Source organism: Tachypleus tridentatus, chromosome 5, assembly GCF_004210375.1.
Source record: "Tachypleus tridentatus isolate NWPU-2018 chromosome 5, ASM421037v1, whole genome shotgun sequence".
NCBI lineage: Eukaryota > Metazoa > Arthropoda > Merostomata > Xiphosura > Limulidae > Tachypleus > Tachypleus tridentatus.
In genome coordinates this window covers 59072364-59092362 of record NC_134829.1, presented here as the reverse complement: position 1 = coordinate 59092362, position 19999 = coordinate 59072364, and the positions used below count along the sequence as shown (strand labels likewise).

The window sequence follows — 19999 nt, the reverse complement described above, 5'->3', positions numbered from 1 at the left end:
TTGATATATTAGTTGTTTTAACATCTGTTGCCAAGAGGTAAAGGATCTTACAAACCGCAACATCCAGTATAAAGCTGGCCGTGAATAAAGTGTGGGCATTGTAGGTTGACACCCACAACCTTGAGTAACTACCTCTGGGTAATTTTAAACTTAAATTATTTTTGAACTAAGGTATTTGCTGTTATGTCACCAATGTTTTTAATGAAAAATGAAGTTATTTAATATTTTCCATTTTTGTTATTTATATATTTCGTTTTATCTTTACAGTACGATATTAAGCAATACTTTTATTGCTAAATAACATGACAAAAGCCACTTCAGGAAAGTACGATTACCGAGACACATTGGTTTTCTATGTATTATATCTTATATGAACGAATGTACCGAGCAACTGTCTTGTTTTAGGTCCATATATTTTGTGTGATCGAGGTGGACACGGGCTTCCTTGTATGTAATTCAAAGATCACATATGACTCTGATTACTGGTGGGATGGTATGAGCCCCATCTCATAATAAAATGGCATGCCCCCCAAAAGGGACCCAGACCACCTCTGCTACATGACTATGTGATTGTAGATATTCTGAGCCTATTTCAGCATAAAACTACAACCTATATAGTTTTCTTGCTCAGGAACATGACATAAAACTCATTATTGGAAAACATCTTCACGAACATTTATTGACTATTTTATATTCGTGAAGTTGTTATACAAGGTACCACTTCTTTTCTTTTGCTACCTTTCCACATAAAAAGAATACATACACAAGTGTATAAGTACTAATACTCAGATTCAAAATGTCACATTTCAAGGTTCTTTCCTTTTAGAGCTGTGGTGGCCACACACATACACAGATACACACCATTTTATTATTATAGATAAACAATGCTCAGCATAATATTACTTGCACAACATACACAGTAGATTTTTCATGTTTCCATGTAATCTTGAAAGACTAGACTGTTGCCTGCAGTAGTTTTTAAATATATGCTCTTGATATCTTTAATTAGTTTGTGATTTTTCGATAAAATCAATTCTATAATTGTAAATTTTTAACCCATTTTCATGCCAAACCACTTTGTAAGTTTATACAGTATGTATTTTATTTGAACTATCAGTTTTTCTTAGAAAGGAAACGTGAATTTGTAAAGACCACTCTTATACATTTTTGTTAATTCTTCAATTTCTAACTTTTATTTTTTCTACGTCAAAAGATGTTTTCGTTTTTTGAAGTACACTCTTTTTATATATTGGTAATTAATGCTGTAATCTGTTACCCAAAATTTATAAAAGATTACATTGGATTGTATTTTGTGTGAGAGACTGAAAATTTAATAATTTAATATTTATTGTATTACACACTAAACAATGTTTACAGTTTTGTAGATAATGCTACATTTGAGTGTATTGTATAAGCTGCTAATAATGTAACATACTCAACCTTTCTTGAATAAAATAACTACGTATAAAACATTATGTGTAAAACATACCAGGAAGATGAATCAAGCATATTAAAAATTACAGATGCTCATAAGAGATAACATACTGGTAGAAGCTGAGAATGGAAATATAAAGTTATTGTGTTAAAGCAAATGTGGCTGCATCCTCCCACACTAAAATTATTGCGTATTATTTATAATTATAATTTAAACAAAGCAGACCTCTGAGAGTGATATGTAAAAATATTCTTAAACTTGTAGGGTTGCTTGAAATTGACCACTTAATTAAATAAAAACAGTACGTTAACCTACACTTTAAAACAGGTAAGATTAGAAATATAAGAGATTTAACATGTACGTCACACAAAAACACTAACCCAGAGTTCATCACCATCAAGAAAGCTATCCACGTAGTTGACTATATTTAGATGTTTATATTTCTGCATTATTAAAAGTCGGTAATGATAAGTTCTTTTCTGGGTTGCTTGGTTACATTAATTTTTCGGCATGTCTGGCAGGGATCAAAACAAACCCTGAGCACCTCATTTTACCTGTGAACATTGTAAAAAACTTTAGATGGTAAGATGGACAATTTTTGCTTGTTCGAATAGCAAGATTTTATAATATAAAATTTTAGATCTTTTAAAATTTAAATGTATTTTAATTTATTTTTTAATTCCAATATTATAGAAAAGTATCACATATAAAATATTTTGCATGAACCTCTTACACATTAGTTGTGGATGAGATAAATTTATTCTTCGTAATAATTTTATTTTGCTCTTTTTCAGGATGGTACAGAGTACATGGAGTTCACTATTTCAAGAATTTGGCGTGAACCCACTGACCACTCAATCAACTGCTACTTCTGCGTGGTTAACTTTTCCAAATGTCGGGTTGATAAGAATGGTTTTGCTATCATGTATTCGAACCTTCCATCATCCATTGCCTCAGCGTATCCAATTTGCCAGAAAGAAAGCAGCCATCTTCAAAAGAGAGCAGCAAATCAGAAGAGGAGGTCGACGTTGAAGATCCAGATTACAATTTCAGAGGTGCAGCTGGTGAGAGAAACCCACACGACCCCAACCAAAGAGACCTCGATGACTTGATCAGAGGCCTTGGTCTAACAAAGTCTAATGTCGAGGCTATATTTGGGGGCTGATACGTTTAAGTGATTTACATTACAGTCGCAAGTCTCGAAACACTACTCATTTCTATACATTTTTGTGTAACTTTAACAAAAATACATGTAGATTTTGATTCATGTATTGTTTCATTCAGACCTTTGTAAATGAAAATGTGCAAATTTTCCTGTTTTAACAAAGAAATTATCTTAATTTTGAATTTCATTATCCACGCAACAAAAGCAAGGTTTGAAGCAAATAATGGCCATTTTCTGTACTTTTACAACATAAGCAATTAAGAAGTAACACATACTATCCAGGAAAAAAATTTGTGTTACATAGTGGTATCATTAAAATTTGTAATGTGCTTGTACGTGAACATATTACCACATGCAACTGGTAAAATTATTGTGCCTTTTAAAAGGTAACGGATTATCATGTTTCTTGTCGTATATTTTTGTGAGGTGATAAAACTGTATATTTTTCTTGTAAGTTTATTATACAGCAGTTAAAAACTTGTGAACAATTACAATTTTTAATTATACAAATTCTACAATAAAATACTGATAAAAATAAATGGTACATTATATTCACACAAGTAAGACCTTTCCTTTAAATTGCATTAATAACCTTTAGGAAGTGTGTTTAGCCGTTACATTCACAATGTCCTTATAAAATGATGCTAGTTTTGAATCTTTAATACAACAGTTCCGCCAAGATTATATGCATAAATTAATGCATTTTATTAAATGTATGCTTTTAAGCCTTACAATATTATAACACTATGAATTATTTTGATCTATAAACCTTGTAACCATTACTGTGATCACATTTTGAAAGTTCCTTGGAAATAATGTATTTCTGCACTGTCATTTTACTCTTCATAAACTGTCAATTCTCACCTTAAATTAAAATGTACAATTACTCAGTTACACATTTCTAACGCTTTCTGGTTATGCAACTACGTTTGTTGGCACTGAAATAATTATTCTTGAATATAAACTTTCGTTGATGTAACCTGCACCTTTCTCATTCCTTCGTAGGTTAGAGAAGGTCAAGATGTTTCTAGTATTCAACATTTCTGTATTTTGTGATTTTAAATAATATTTTCAATACATCCGGGATACCATTTTACAAAGTGGTTAATCTGAATATATATATTCCCTCTGCATCAAATGTTATATGATATTGTTATGAAAGCTATAGTTTTCTGTACTGAAAATGTATTTCCGACAAGTACTTATCTCCTTTCACTCATTCAGTTCTGCCCTCTATATGCAATACTTATATTCACGCATGTCACAAGCGTTCTGCATCCCTTCCATTGCAAATTACTCATTAAAATTGTCATGTGACAACCTTCCACCAGTGAAAGTGCTAGGTGTTATTACTACGTTTATGTCTTTTTCTGTTTAATTCTACCAGATATCACTTTGAGTTCTGCTATAATTTGGAAGCATCAGATTTTACTGAAGAGGAAATGTAGGAAGTGCGGAATTAGTTAAGAACCAATCGGAAATACATTTTCATTTTAGGAAAATTACAACTTATATCTGACACAATATATTGCATCCTATCACAAAAATAGCTGAAATCCTTGAAGAAGAAAGGTCCACCTTTCGAAAGCGCTCGGAATATAAGAGTTTCTATTTCAGTTTTATCAAGATTTCTTGGACCTACGTATTTTTAGCACATCATGAATAGCTAGAATCCCACAATGAACAGGTGGAGGAACCAGCGTGAAAGAAGAAAAGAAAGTTCCGTCAAAATCATCCAAAGATCATATCTGGAGACAAGAGCCAAATTCGAAGTACTGATGTGGAAGACAGTACCACGTCTGAATCAGGTATACTCTAAATCCATCCAAGAAAGGTGTGGTAGATACGAGCGGTAGGTAAATCAGAGAATATAATCCAGGTGGGTGTAGAGTGTGACAGACCGCACTAAGCAAAGCGAACAATAACCAAAACCAATGCTTCTGGGAGCCGACATCTATGCTGTGGAAGGATGATGATCATGTTGTCTTCACGTGAAGTTCAAAAGACCGAGAGGATCCCAAACCACCCCCGACTTCAGAATAGGGCACATTTTAATATGTAAAATGATATATCAATCTCGGAATCCAATATCCAGTCTTCATAAAATGTCTATCACAGATAAATTAACTGTCTCTCCAGAGTGAAACTGACCAAAACCAACCCACGTGCAGCAACATCCTTGGAATAAGATACATCGATGGAGAGCGGAATATAAGAAACTGTAACATTCTTACGAACCTCCACTACGACCCACGACACAGATGGAGTACATCGTTGAGGTTGGAAGATCGACATCTGTAATACACGTATGAGGACTTATGTTGGTTGATTTTAATTTAAATCTAAAACTTAGTCATTGGCATTGTTGGTAGAATGAGGGATCCCACTTTAAGGGGTCAATTGAAATTTGACGTCTTACTTCATTGGTTTTTGTATGTTATTATGTCGAGGTTATCATGCCTTCCACACCACCACCCTATTCTGTAGTGAATGATATTTCTATATGGAATTTCTAAATAATTAAATCATACTTTTCAGGTGTTATTGTTCCTTTAGACTCTCTACTGCGATTTATGCGCCTCAGCAGTCCACCTCCCCACCAACTTGGAAATCGAATCTCTTGGAAAAGGACCCTCATTCTCCACTAGAAGAAAAGAGAGGCTATAGAACAATGGGACAGCTGTCCATCTCTATTTTTAAAAGCGTACTACAATGATTTACTCAACACAATGCATGGTAGGGACGGACAGCTGTCCCATTGTTCTATAGCTATGTAGTCCATGAATGATCTGGTCAGAGACGAAAGTATTTATAAAGAAATTCCATCGTGAGTAAAATCTTTAAGTGATTTTTCTAATAGTATGGTGGCCCGGCATAGCCAGGTGGTCGAGGCACTCGACTTGTAATCCGAGAGACGCGGGTTCGACTTCCCGTTGCACCAAATAAGCTCGCTCTTTCAGTCGTGGGGTCGTTATTATTTGACGGTCAATCCCACTTTTCGTTGGTAAAAGGGTAGCCCAAGAGTTGGCGGTAGGTGCCTTTCCTCTAATCTTACACTGCTAAATTAGGAACGACTAGAGCAAATAGCCCTCTTGTAGCTTTACGCTAAATTAAAAAAACAAACCAGCTCTGTTTACATATGTTTCAATAAAACTTTACTTTAGTTATAATATTAGGTACATAGAATGTCTACGTGATATGATCATTGAAAGTAGAGGGGAAATAATTCGTGAAAGTAAATATATATGTATATGGAATTGTTAACTATTTTACCTAAACAATACCACTCTGTCATATATATGTTTTATGTAAATATAAGATTTTGACAAAAAATATTAACATACTAAATCGTTACAACATCTGTTGCAACCTCCTGGAAAAGTAAATATATATATGGAATTCTTAACTATTTTACCAAAACAATACCACTTTGTCATATAAAACATGTTTTTATGTAAATATAAGTTTGACATAAAATGTTAACATACCAAATCGTTACAACAACTGTTGCCACCCGTTTTAACAAAAATAAACATATTTTAACCTTTATAAAAACAATAAAAGAAAACCATTACTTCTACAAAGATCTTTTGTATCAGCTCCTTCATCATGAGTAATTTCATCTCCAGGACAAAGTATACAGGCGTCAGAAGCAAAATGTGCCATATAAATCCCTCCTGGGCACGGCAGGCAGTAAGTTTGTAATCCATTGTCATAGTGACCAGGAGGACATGGATCTAAAACCGTTAAAAGTACACAGCTACGCATTTATTCAGTCAGTGTTGATTTTTATAGTTCTATCAACGAGTTTATTATCAAAAAACAAAGTTAGTGTATCAAAACTACATGATATTAATAGTCTGTCATCTTTTTGTGTTTAATGGAAACTATTAACGTTATTGTGTGTTATATATACTTACAACACGTGTCAGCATCTCTTCGGTATCCTCGAGTGCAAGTGAGGTTTTCTGCTGGAACATACACTGAAGAAAACAACAGAAAGTTAAATATTTTTTAGCTCATTTTCTGTCACCGATAGGAATAGAAAGTTTTACAGAGTGCGAGATTCGTGCGAAAAATAAAACGCGTTCTTCTAAACGGTTTCTTAACAGCAGACTTTTTATTTATTTATATGCTGAGTAACTGAGTCAACTTATTAAACTAATCACAGAAACTTGTAATTTTATGAAAGCACTTACAGTTCTTCTCTTTATCAATTATGTTATACCTTGAGGTACATTTCATTTCCTTTGGTATTTCACTTGTAAAATTTTTGTGTGACAAAGTTGTGGATGTATCAAGATTTCTACCTTGAATCGACTTGAATACGTAATATTGGGAACATCTTTTGCCGTAATTTTAAGTTACTGATTATTGAGATTACGCTAATAAAAATCCACTTCGTAAATATGGTTTGTATCTTTCCAGTTCGTAAGATTTCGCTTGAATATACAGAAGCTGAGTGCATAATATCAAAAAAGTTTTGAAGGCTTACCACTCCTCTATAGAGGTTTTTGTTAATCCATCTAGTATACGAAGATGATGGTATATAATCACATATAGTTGCTGCATCAGTAACGTGACCGGTGTATCTATGAGTAGAATAACACACATATCTGTTTTCTTTCCCAGCTGCTTGCTGAGTATAAGATATAAATGAAAGTCTTATATTGTTTCATCCATACACTTACCATTCGTAAGGTAAGTGTTAAGATAAATACCTCGGTCACACACCCATTCAGTTTAAACGCAGGCGTGCCCCAAGGGTCTGTACTCAGCCCAGTACTTTATAATATATATGTTAATCACATAACTTTTCAGAAAAAAAATTCAAAAACATTAAACTTAACCTCAATAAAACTATCATCATCTTCACAAAGTCTATCACTTTTCTAGGCCTTACCATGACTCACAACCTATCTTGGACACCACACTTTCAGAAAATCGCTACCCGAGCAAGTAATAGAATTTTCTTTCTTAAACGTATTAGTGGCCCCAACAAAGGCTGTTCTCCCAAAATTATTCTCGCAATATACAAAGCATTCATTAGACCCATTTTCGAATATGATAGTGCAGCCACATGTAACATAACTGAAAGACAATACTCAGTGTTACAAAATCTGCAAAACCGCTTACCGCCTCCATCAAACTTACCAAACAATACTACACTAAAGCTACTGACAGAAACTCCCAAACTCGCCAATTATTCTGACTGGCAGACACACCTCAAGCCAGAGCAAAGTATACTTCACCATTAAACTGGACTACCAACCACAGAGACCAGTAATAACCATTACCGATAAAACAGACAATGCTGTGTTACCCATTGATATGTCATTAACGTTTTTACATACCAGGTTGGGCACTGGGTTGGTATTTTTTTTCCGCCTCCAACCAGTGAAAGTGGTTTTCTCCGGGCACTCCGGTTTCCCCCACATTTAATTTCTCGCCATTTGATTTACAGATCACCGGAACCCTAGCTCTGAAAGAACCTTCTGTCTCACTTCATCTCACTCTCCACACTATCCTCTTTTCTATTTCTCTCTCCATATTTTATTATCTTTCCTTCTCTCTCTCTCTCTCCTTTCTCTATCCCTCTTTATGTCACCGATTACTTTACGAATTTGTGACCTGCTGGAGCTTGGTCTCCCTGCTCGTGATCATGATGATTTCCGTCCAAATGGTACCAGTCCAGTTCTTCCGCTCCTCAAATTTCCTATATTATCGTTATTTTCTGTAATACATCATTCAATTCGTTTTTTCTCTCTTTCTCCTCATGACACATCTTACCTTATACGCGAGTGGGGCTGAAGAGAAACAAAACTTTCTGAGCGCCCCAGGTTTGCCTTAAGGGTCTCCCCTAAAAAACTTTAAAACCTAAACTACTACCAAGTCAGAAATAAATAATAAATAATTAATCCATACCCGGTTGACCGAGTTTCCATATATTTTTCGTTGCTTCAGCGTCTCTGACATTTGTGTTTCTACGAAATGTTGCAGAACTTTTTCTGAATTGTTCTGGTGATCCAAGTTTGTTTAGAAAATTTAAATTAATATTTGAACATATAAACATTTACATTGCAAAGGCCTATCATATACCTTTTCCAAAAGCGAGCAATCTTCGGTTACATCAAGATATCTACGAAATGCTAAGCTATGTCATAAAGAAGTTCTGATAAATTCTGTTGTACTACGACTTCATATCTCATTGATTGTCACATTAGTTGCCAGTTTGCATATTCAAAACGGTTTTGGTGTGGCTTATTCATCCCCATAAACTGAAGAGTATGATAACTATAAATTTCAAGGGCAGCCTGGCACTTATACAGTACCAATAATATCACGAGTTCTTCTTCATTACTTCCCTGAAATATCCCTTGCAGCTCAACTTTAGTATCAATTAATGGAATAAGATTAATGTTCCAAGAGTATCCTGTTGGTGTTACTATAAATATATTCAAAGATTGTATCGATCTACTTAGCATGTTGAATTTGGCGATATCACTAATAAGACTGGAGTCGTGATTAATTGGATCAGTATATAGACGTACAAATGTTCCAATGGTTTGTCTTTAGAATGTGTGGGATTTATGGTAATATTCATAGGAATTAGAGGTAGGTATGTTTACCAATCATATTTCCACATGGATAAGTCCTCCCATAAAAATTAAGATAATCTGATTTCATGTTCCTTCGAAAGTAATAAATCGTTCACTTTAGATTATTTGGAAATGAAGCCTTCACGTTATATAAAAATGATACTGCTCACGTGAATTTATATTGTAAGTATTTTAACACGATTGCAAGCAGTCTATTTCGTGCATTTATTTTGTTGACAAAGCTACTCGAGGGCTATCTGTGCCAGCCGTCCCTATTTTAGTAGTGTAAGACTAGAGGGAAGGCAGCTAGTCATCACCACCTACCGCCAACTCTTGGGCTACTCTTTTTACCAACGAATAATGGGATTGACTCTTACATTCTACGCTTCCACGGCTGGGAGGGCGAGCATGTTTAGCGCGACGCGGGCGCGAACCCGCGACCCTCGGATTACGAGTCACACGCCTTACGCACGTGGTCATGCCAGGCCTGTTGAGAAACGCACTTGAAGATAATTAATTTAGGAAACATTCTGAAATGAGTGACTTAAAACTTTTTATTACGATATTCAAATAATATTCAACATTTTTAGGTTATAGAGTGACTGGGAAGGATATTTGAAGTAACTAGTAAAGGGAGAAACCTCAGTCAACAACGCGATAATCACCCTGTGAATAACCCTAATCCAAACAAGAATTAACAACAAAATTCTTTCATTCTGGTAAAAAAATAGAAAGCAAACACAATACTAATGTCGTATATAAATTACATGATGGTAAGTCTCATGTATTTTAAGTCGGGGAAGCAACCCCACAACTCTGATAAAAATTCATATAACTCAACAAAAAATCTCACGTTTATTTTTAAAATCTGCACCTCAGTTAAGTATACCATTGGTAATATTTACTTACCAAAGAGGAAATTCAACATCATAAGGCAATAAACTTAATAATTCCTTTTAATACAAGAGTAAAACCACTTTAAACCTATGCAAAGTAAAACACGTTTATACCTATACTTAAAACTTTTTATTAAATATTGTTGTGTGTATTACAACTTGAAGATGGGACTCTTAAATTATAACATGTAAATCATTAATCGCGTTTCAATACTCATGGTAGGGATAACACAGATATCACATTGTGTGGCTTTCTGCTTAATTCTCAACAAATAAATCGACCACTTCTTCACTGTACCTCATGTGTGTGTGTTTTTTTTCTTATAGGAAAGCTGCGTCGGGTTATATGCTGAGTCCACGGAGAGAAATCGAGCCCCTGATTTTTGAGTTGTAAATCCGTAGACTTACCACTGTATTCAGCGAAAGAATGCAATACTCTGTATAATTTGAATACAATATATATCCCAAATCATGAATATTAGAAGCTAGTAGGCCCGGAATGGAAAGGTAGGTTAAGACGTTCGACCCGCAATTCGCGAGTTCAAATCCATGTCGCACCAAACATACTAACCCTTTCGGCTCGGTAGCAGTTTCTAATTTAGCAGTGTAAGACTAGATGGAAGGAAACTAGTCATCACCACCCACCGCCAACTCTTGGGCTACTCTTTTACCAACGAATAGTGGAAATGACCTTCATATTATAACGCCCCCACGGCTGAAAGGGAAAACATGTTTAGAGCGACGGGGATTCAAACCCGTGACCCTCGGATTATGAATCGAACGCCTTAACCCACCTGGCCATGCCGGGTCATTTCTCATATATATATATATGTACTGTTATCTGTATTCATAAACAACATTACGAATCTTGTTGTCTTTACGATCTCTAGTGATAACAATAGGCCTCATCTGTAATGATATGGTCGATCATGTGTTGGTTTTATAAATGAAATTACAATTAAAAGTTTTAACTCAAATACCTTTCAACTACCGGTTTTTTATCGTATTTAGTCCAATTCAGACACTAAATCATAAGAAGTGTAAAATCATTCAGAGAGGAATTAGTCCAAAGGATATCTTCGCTTGAATTGGTTCTTCAACACTTTTATTATCGAAAAACCTTCTTTGCTTCACTAATCTCTGCATTAATAACCATGCTATATATATCTTATGATAAAAATCACGTAAACCGCACACAGTATCAGGCTGGACATACAAATGACGTTTTGGGAAATATTTTGTCTCTCATTATTATTGGTATGTAGCAGTTGATGCGATTCGTTAATATAAAAAAGTTCTTATGGCTGTTAATTACACTAGTGTTTTAAAATTACTGATACTATTTAGTATTAATATGTTAGTATGTAATAATAGCTGGATTTCATTACCTAAAGAGCTGTTCTCAACTGTATTCTCGCCAAGGGCAGAGCGCCGACAGCCCACTGTATCGAATTGTACTTAATCCCAGAAATCTATGTTACAAAATAAAAAATAATGGTTAAAAATTATTAGTTATCATAGTCATTCAAGTTTCTAAATCCTTATTACAAAAAATACAACATCTGTTTAAAAAAACGTGTAGTTATTTTAGTTTCCTAATTCTGTTTTTCCGGTCATACGCTGCATCCTTACATTTCCAACATTTACTCTGTGGTTATTACTTGTGTCTGGATCTTAATATCAATATAGAACATAAAGAAATATTTTTATCCAAGACTTTAGCACCTCATACTTTGAGGGCTAGGCTACTCATACCATCAGCATAATTAAACAATTATATAAAAAAGTATAAAAATTATATAAAAAAGTTATACTGGATAAGTATATCGTAATATGTTTGTTTTGTTTTCAGTTTTTCGTAAAGTTACACAAGGGCTATCTGCGATAGCCGTCCTTTCTTCAACAGTATAAGAGTTGAGGGAAGGTAGTTTGTCATTACCTCCCAGCACCAACTTGCTAACTAATAGTGATATTGCACGTCACATTATAACTCCACCATCTCTGAAACGGCTAGCATGTTTGGTGTGACGGAAATTCAAACCTAAACGGACTACATGTTCCGACTTTAAGCATGTCTATCTCTTTATTTGATGTTAAAGTACTTTTGCACCCAGCATCTTAACATGTCCATTTCTCAGTTAAATTACCCATGAACCGAGAACAAAAGCATCCCAAACTTGAGCATAAATCATTTAACAAACTAGTAATATAAGTAATGTCAGCCCTCGTTAATGTATTTTTTCTTAATGTAACATTTCAGTTTTTGAAACGTTCTTTCATATTTCTATAAATGTTTAATTTAATAAATATCATCATAGATACTTCTCTTTGTATTTGAAATGTGTTTTGGGTTCGCAGAGTGACGTTAATCATAACTTATGTATTGTTTTACTTTAATTATCTGTTTGAAGAAAGAAGCATCATTTCGAATGAGAGTTTGGTTGTTAGATATCCAACTCCTCTAATCACTACAAACTTCATAAAGCAACAATTTGGCCAAGCTACTACTACTGCCATCAGACTGTTATGTAAAGTTAAGTTTTTTTCTCTCGAGTCTTCAACATAATGCACTTCGTGATCACGAGAAACCTACTTGATGTAACAATGTATTTCAATACTGCTAGTGTGGGTATTAAAACTTTTATTTAAATAAAGAAGACGACAAAGCTTCAAACTTCTTAGGTTATCTTTAGGTTAACAAAGAGAGTTTGCATACTTGTGCATTTTCTTTAGATGACACTTTACAACTATGTTTTTTGAAGGCTGACTTAATTTCATTGTGTGTCTCCTTCTTTATACACATACATTTTATAATAATATTTCACCACAAGAAACAAAATAATAAAGCTACACAAGTTACTAGTACTTTCACCTTCCATAAATTCATGATATTTAGACATCACTAAGGTTTTGACATTCCCTGTTTTCAGACTTCTTTTTGTGCTTTTCCGTTTGTCGAACCTGTCGATCATTTCATTCAACAAAAAACATCACTCTGATAAGTTGTACCGGATAATTTGAGATTGGACTTTAAATTGCTGTAACTTTTGTCATAACAATAAAGCTGAGAGTATATACTTTTAATTATTGCATTCATATTGTTATTTGAGCAAACACGACGTTTAAATCATGCAATTTACCCCAAAACCTAAAATTTTGTGTGATTCGAAATTCGCGCAGAGATAGTACAGAGCTATCTCTTCTAGACGTCTTTAATATAGCAGTGATATATTACTGGAAAGCAGCTAGTCAACATTATCCACTGAGAAATTTGGCGTTTCTCCTTTACAAAAGAACTGTTGGATTGTTTGTCAATTATAAAGCTTCCATGACTAAAAGGGTAATCATGTTCGGTGATGTGGATCCAAACCAGCGATCCACAGATTACGAGTCAAATGTACTGATTCCCAGGCTATGCAAGGCCCTAAAAACGCAATAATTAATATCACAGTCTGTTGCCAGTAACAACAGTAGGTTCAAGACGTTGCTCATGTAAAGTTTGCAGTGGTTACAGGAGTTGATTGTTTAACTCAATTAAAAATTGTCATCTACAGTAGCAAGGAAATTATTATTAAAAAAATACACGTAATATAAGTTTCTTCGTACAATTAGTTGACATATTATGCGCATAATGCGATAAGTTGCCATGTCGGAGATACCCAGTGATTTAGACTTAACCAAATTTTTGAACCAAAAAACATTGGTAAGGTAATCAGTCCACCCCATTCACCGTCTGAAGAGTTTTTCTTAAAGAAAAAGTGGGATTGACTGTTACCATTATGACGCACATACAGCTGAAAGAACGAAGCATGGTCAGTAGAACCACTTCTCAAACACAAGACCCAAATTAAATAAGAACATGGTCATAAGAACATGAGAATCTAACATTTTGTTCGTTACGAATAGCCCAAATGTTGGTGATGTTTGGAGTTGATTAGTTGTTTTCCCTCTACTCTATCACTTCAAAGTCAGGGGCTGGTGACACAGATTGTCATCGCTAAATTAAAACAACCAATCAATCTCTCAGGTCCTAGTACCCGATATGGATTATATCGCTTCCTTACAGACCCTTCATACCGAAGACGTCATACTGTATAAAACAAAATGCAAGAAAACCTAGGAAGTGAAGTACCCATAGCTCGGGACTTCAAGACTGACCTGCGATTCCAGAGTTCCACGTCATAGCTTTCAACAGGATAGTGAGGCCATCTTGGTGGGCCTCTTCGAAGAACCAACCTGTGTGTCATTCATACGAAAACAGTAAGAATCATGCAGAAAACAACAGACTTAACCCACGAATGCGAGGAATACGGGCTTAAACAATAAAAGCATTTGCGGCCTATTGCTCACTTCTTTAAGCGAACTACCAGTAATCCAGACAATGGGACTGAGGGTTCTTGGTTAAGTCCAGTTACTACTAAACGAAATAATGCCCTGCACTTTGGTGCTGTGTTGGCATGCTATAAGAGTGACAGTCAAACAATAGTAGTTCAAGAGTCAAATATATCTATCAATAAAGATTAGATTGCAGGAATTAGTGTTTAATTTACGTTATCTTAAAACTGAAACTTTCCACGAGGGAAGGCAGACAGTCAGTATACAGCTTCCTCCACTATCAATTGTGGTACCCCAAATGGTCCTGGCCTGACTAGGTGGTTAAGGCGATCGACTAGTAATCTAAGTATCGCGGGTTCGAATCCCCGTCCCATCAAACATGCTTACCCTTTCAGCCTTGAAGGCGTTATAATGTGTGACCAATTTCACTATTCGTTGGCACAAGTGTTGGCTGTGGGAGGTGATGTGTAGCCACCTTCCCTGTACTGCTAAATTAGAGACAGCTAGCACAGATAGCCGCATGTACGTTTACGCGAAATTAAAAAAAAGAAAAAAGAATCACACACTATAATACACTCGTAGCTCTTAAATGCGATGTGTAATAAATTGTTTGCTTGTTTGTCATCAGATGCCAACATAGACCCTCTGATACAAAATATAACATGCTAATCATTAAATCACACCAAACATTTTTCCTTTAACAGGATATAAGTTTCTCTCTTTATTCTCTGTCGAGGTCTTTCTCTCACATTATTACATAAGCTAGAGATATTGGGTTGCGCCTTTATTTATTTAAACTGAATCTACCTACAGATATAAGTTTAACAGTACTCTCATGCTTGAGCAATAAATAATTGCCTCTATTTCTTAGCTAAGTGTATTCAGTCATAATATTTCATTATTTCACACCATCAAATATAGTATCTCATATGAAGGCGGATGTATCAACATAGTACCTCATAAATAGTCGAAGGTCTTAAATTAATAGTTAGCCTGAAATCAGATGTATCAACATAATATCTCGTATGAAAGAAGATACATGACTATAGTATCTCACATGAAGAAAGATATTTCTAACAGCAGTTTGGGCACACAAACAAAACTTTACTGAAGCACTAAGGTAAGTAATATAAATAACATTGCTGTTCAACAAAATGAGAAACAAAAAAGTGTTTTTTTCTTTCAGTTTCTTGTATATTAATTCTAAATCAATGTACTTTTTATCATTTTATTCACTTACGAGAAATACTTGAAAAATCTTCACACAAAAATTTAGTAAATAAAAGTTACTATGAGGAAAAACATCTTTAATCATTATATAGAATGTCGGTAAGTAGTATTAGCTATAACTGAAAACCTTGTTTGGTTTTATTCGTAAGTTTATTAAACGAACTAACATTTGAACTTCCAAAAAGGGACTTTGAAGACACTTGGCATTTTGAAATGTGGGAGCGCTACAATTGAACACCTAACCCTACTATTCAATTAAACGATAGTCGGTATTGAGTTCAGATACTCTCCCACAACTGTATGATAAAATGATTAATTCCTGTTCCACATACTTTAAATATCAAGAACTGGAATCTCACAGCTGCAGGTTTTGAAGCCCAGAGGAAGGGTGCTTAAGAACCACTTCAGTTGAACCTTAAGAGAGAGAGTCGTATTTAAAACCGATTTACGTACTGTATCGATTACATGAAACCGAGAGAAAAATGAAAATATCAGTTATTAATAACAGAAAAATGTGTAATTCTTTAAGCCTAACGATATCTTGATTTAATATTTTAAAACGTTTAATTAAATAAGAACGACATTTCTTGCATTTTTATATTATATATTGATAATAAAGTATAAAATCTGAATTATTCCACTTAAGTAAATTAAGTTATTTTATTTAATCCCTAAATAACTTACTTTAAAAGATCGTTACTCTTCTTTTGTAACTATAAAACAAGAATAAAACTAGTTAATTCAACCTATACAAATCTTTATAAACAATACAGAAGTAAACCAGCTGGTATCTTTAACTCCTATTTCCTAGCTTTAACAACACACTTTACTAATTAAATTAATCACCTAGACACAGTTAGTTTCACAAGATCTCTCTCAGTTATATAACTATGTAATAACTATAGCTATATAGTATGTAAAAGGGTTTTAGCTCGATTTTCCTGAGGATACACCTTACTAGACTACATTACAATAATATAACTGGTTTTATTATTCGAAAGTAGTTTTCACAATTAAAAGGGCTTTCGTCACCACTATTGCAGAAGATCAAAACAGTATTTCAATTCAGTATTTACTTTTAATACTGCAGACTAAGGGAAAATGTGAGTTGTTATAAATACATATTGCCACGCATATATTACTTAGTAATTTATAAATTTATATGTTTAATAATTTAAAATATTCTTTTAAAATTGAAATTCAAAAACACATGACTTAAAGAACTAATGTGCAGTTGACAACAGGCCACTGCACATGTGATTTTGAATATTTTTAAAGTTTAACTTAAGTTGAAGATGAAATAAATAAATGATACAAATTGGGTAACTCGAGTGGACCCTCTGTGACACAGCGGTATGCATTGGGGATTTACAACTCTAGTGAGCAGGGTTTCATATCCATGGTGGGCTGAGAACAAATACCGCATTTTGTAGCTTTGCGATTAATTACAAACATAATATATACATCAGAGTACTTCTCCAGACAATGTTAAAAAACAACAACAACAACACAAACTCTACAAAATTCTTCACAGTCAATAAAGCCCTCTTCTTAAATTGGTTTCATTATTTCTAAAAATATCCCAGGTTTGACGTAATAAAAACAATAAATATAAAATAAATTAGTCGGTATGATTAATAAACTTCATATTCTTGCTCTAAGACGAATTGCTTATTTTTATTTTTTTATTTATATATTTATCACTTTAATTAATGTTATGCGTTTGCATGAACGTCTGTTGATTGTTCCAATATTTCGTTCCTAATTAAATTAATTATACTGACATATGAATGTACATTATTTATAATACTGTCTTTTACAAAATACAGATTATATCCTTTTCCAAGTTCTCGATTAATTTAAAGATAATCCAAACAGTTTTCTCATGATAAAATCTAAATTATGTTTTCCTTATTTGTAGATATTATTGGGAGATCAACTTCACATTAAACTTGTACATCTGTATTTCTTATACATATACTTAGCCTACACAGAAATTAACCAAGGGTATTTAAGTTAAGAGTGTTTTGGTCTCTGGATCAAGACATCCCACTATACTTACACGCAACAATCCTTGACAGATTCAAAATTATCTTAATTAAAGCATAATATATTCAGAGCTGTTCATTGTTTAATTCTGCACGCATGTAAATAACTTATTTAATAAATAAAATTACTTTGATTCTCTACGTTGTCAGATTCTAAATATACTGCGGTATACAGCATGCGAGAAGATGGGGCATGACAGAAATCAGAATTTTTAACGTTTCGTCTAAAGTTGTCATGGCAACTGTGTTCCACAAAACAAACCGAATCTTCATCTGTTTCCCGCGATGTCGATTATAGAAAAATGAAAATAATCCACTTAATAAAGAAAACACACAGTAACAACTACAACGTTTAAAACCAAAATCAAAGGTCACCACAACCTAAACGGGTAAAATTCCACAGAAACAAAGCTCAGCCTTACTATGTAACTACTGGCACGTTCCTTCTTTGAGACAGTTAAAATATGAAAAATAAAATGTGCAGATAAAAATACAGTTGCCTTTCACTGTTAAAATTCGAATCAAACTATATATATTGTCTCTGTGTTGTTAATAATGTGTACAGTAAAATATGCGACACTACACTATTAACGGCCTTGATAAACATCTACATTTGGTTTTGAAAATCATCGTTATTTAAATTATCATTATTTTTTTTACCATCAGGAATATAAGTCGGATGAGAAGTAAGAAACAGTAGATTCATCAATAAAGAAGTGAATATATCTAATGTTTTAACCTTCAATAAAGACAAAACATGTACTTTGATAAACTGTAGAGATGTTAGTGTTTTTTGGTGAAAAGATAAAAGTGCATTCGAGTCCTTGCCAGTGAGATGATAGAGACAAAATTTGAATGTACACAACAGCAAAAACAGATATAATTATAGAAATTTATACTTTGGTGATTAAAGTTATAAAAATAAAGACCACAGGACAATTAAAGTTAGTAACGATAAAAATTGATTTAAATTTAACTAGACGATATATGTAAGAGAAAACTTAATCACACTGTTGAAGAAAATGAAAGAAAACCTGTAAAAGGCTGAAAGCACAAAGTAACGTAAAAGCTCCACTAAATTTTTAAAGTAGTCATCAGTCTTTTCAATAGAAAAGATCCGGCATGGCCAGGAGGGTTAAGGTGTTCGACTCGTTATCTGAGGTTCGAATCTCGGTGACACTAAACATGCTCAACCTTTCAGCCGTGCGACCGTTATAGTATGACGGTCAATCTTGGTAAAATGTTGGTAAAAGAGTAACCCAAGAGTTGGCGGCGAGTGGTGATGACTAGCTGCCTTTCTTCTAGTCTTACACTGCAAAATTAGGGACATCTATCGCAGATAACAATTAAGCAGTTTTGAGCGAAATTTTAAAAAAATTCAACAGAAAACTAAGTGCTTTCCAAAATACGCTACTGTTTTCTTCCAAAAATCTCTAGGTGTCTGCCGGATCGTATCTGTTTTACAAAGATGTATAAATACTTTATCTGTGGGTGTTTTATGAGTTGTGGGTATAAAGTTTACCACAATTATAAGAGCCATACAAATATATACATGACTCCAGCATACGAATCTGAACACCTCCGGAAAGAGTAATATTATTTGATACCCACAGGTCTTACATCCCTTGCTACACATAGCTTTGTAGGATATCAGCTCTTTCGAAAATAGTAAAGAAAAACCCATAAGATGCCAATGGATATCTGCCCTATTCAGCTGTGTGAATGTGTTATATTGCAAACAGACACCATCAATGTCAACTCTTTGACAAAATTGTCCATTTTATTAGTCCATTGCTCTGTATGTTTCCTGCTAGGTGACTCAGGCTGCCGTGGTTATAACAAGGAAGGAAAACTGTTTTTTTTTGTATTAAGATGGATACAACTTTTTTTAATATGGAAGATTTAAAAATATTTGTTGCTATCAGGTGTTTTTAAACTCGTAAATGTTGTTATGTTTAAAAGTCACACCAACAGTCCGCCTACAGGAAGCGATTATCATCATGGAAAACTGTACCAATCCTTTTTTTCTAATCTTAATCACAAATACAAAGTTAAGAAACTGCTGTAAAAACATATAAAACACGATGAACACAGAAATATCTGTGAAACGGATAATCAGATCTGTTTTGTTTTTAACAAGCACCAAATAATTGTTACTAAATATTTTAATAATCACAGATGAAATGATTAATAGAAATGATCTGATGGAAAATGTATATATTTAAAACTGCTTGTATGTTACGAAAACTTTAAGAAGAGAAACGAACAACGTTTCGACCTTCTTCGATCGT

General features: G+C 33.9%; 1 protein-coding gene across 1 annotated transcript in view; it reads right to left on the bottom strand.

Moving 5' to 3' along the window:
- LOC143250383 (uncharacterized) overlaps positions 1-14342 on the bottom strand; it is a 36208-nt gene extending 21866 nt beyond the window's left edge. The window contains exons 1-3 of the mRNA XM_076500827.1: positions 14228-14342; positions 6521-6583; positions 6176-6337 (exon numbers count right to left, since the gene is read on the bottom strand). Coding sequence (XP_076356942.1) covers positions 6176-6337; positions 6521-6583; positions 14228-14342 — 340 coding nt within the window. The remainder of the gene's footprint in view (positions 1-6175; positions 6338-6520; positions 6584-14227) is intronic.
- Between the last annotated feature and the right edge of the window lie 5657 nt (positions 14343-19999).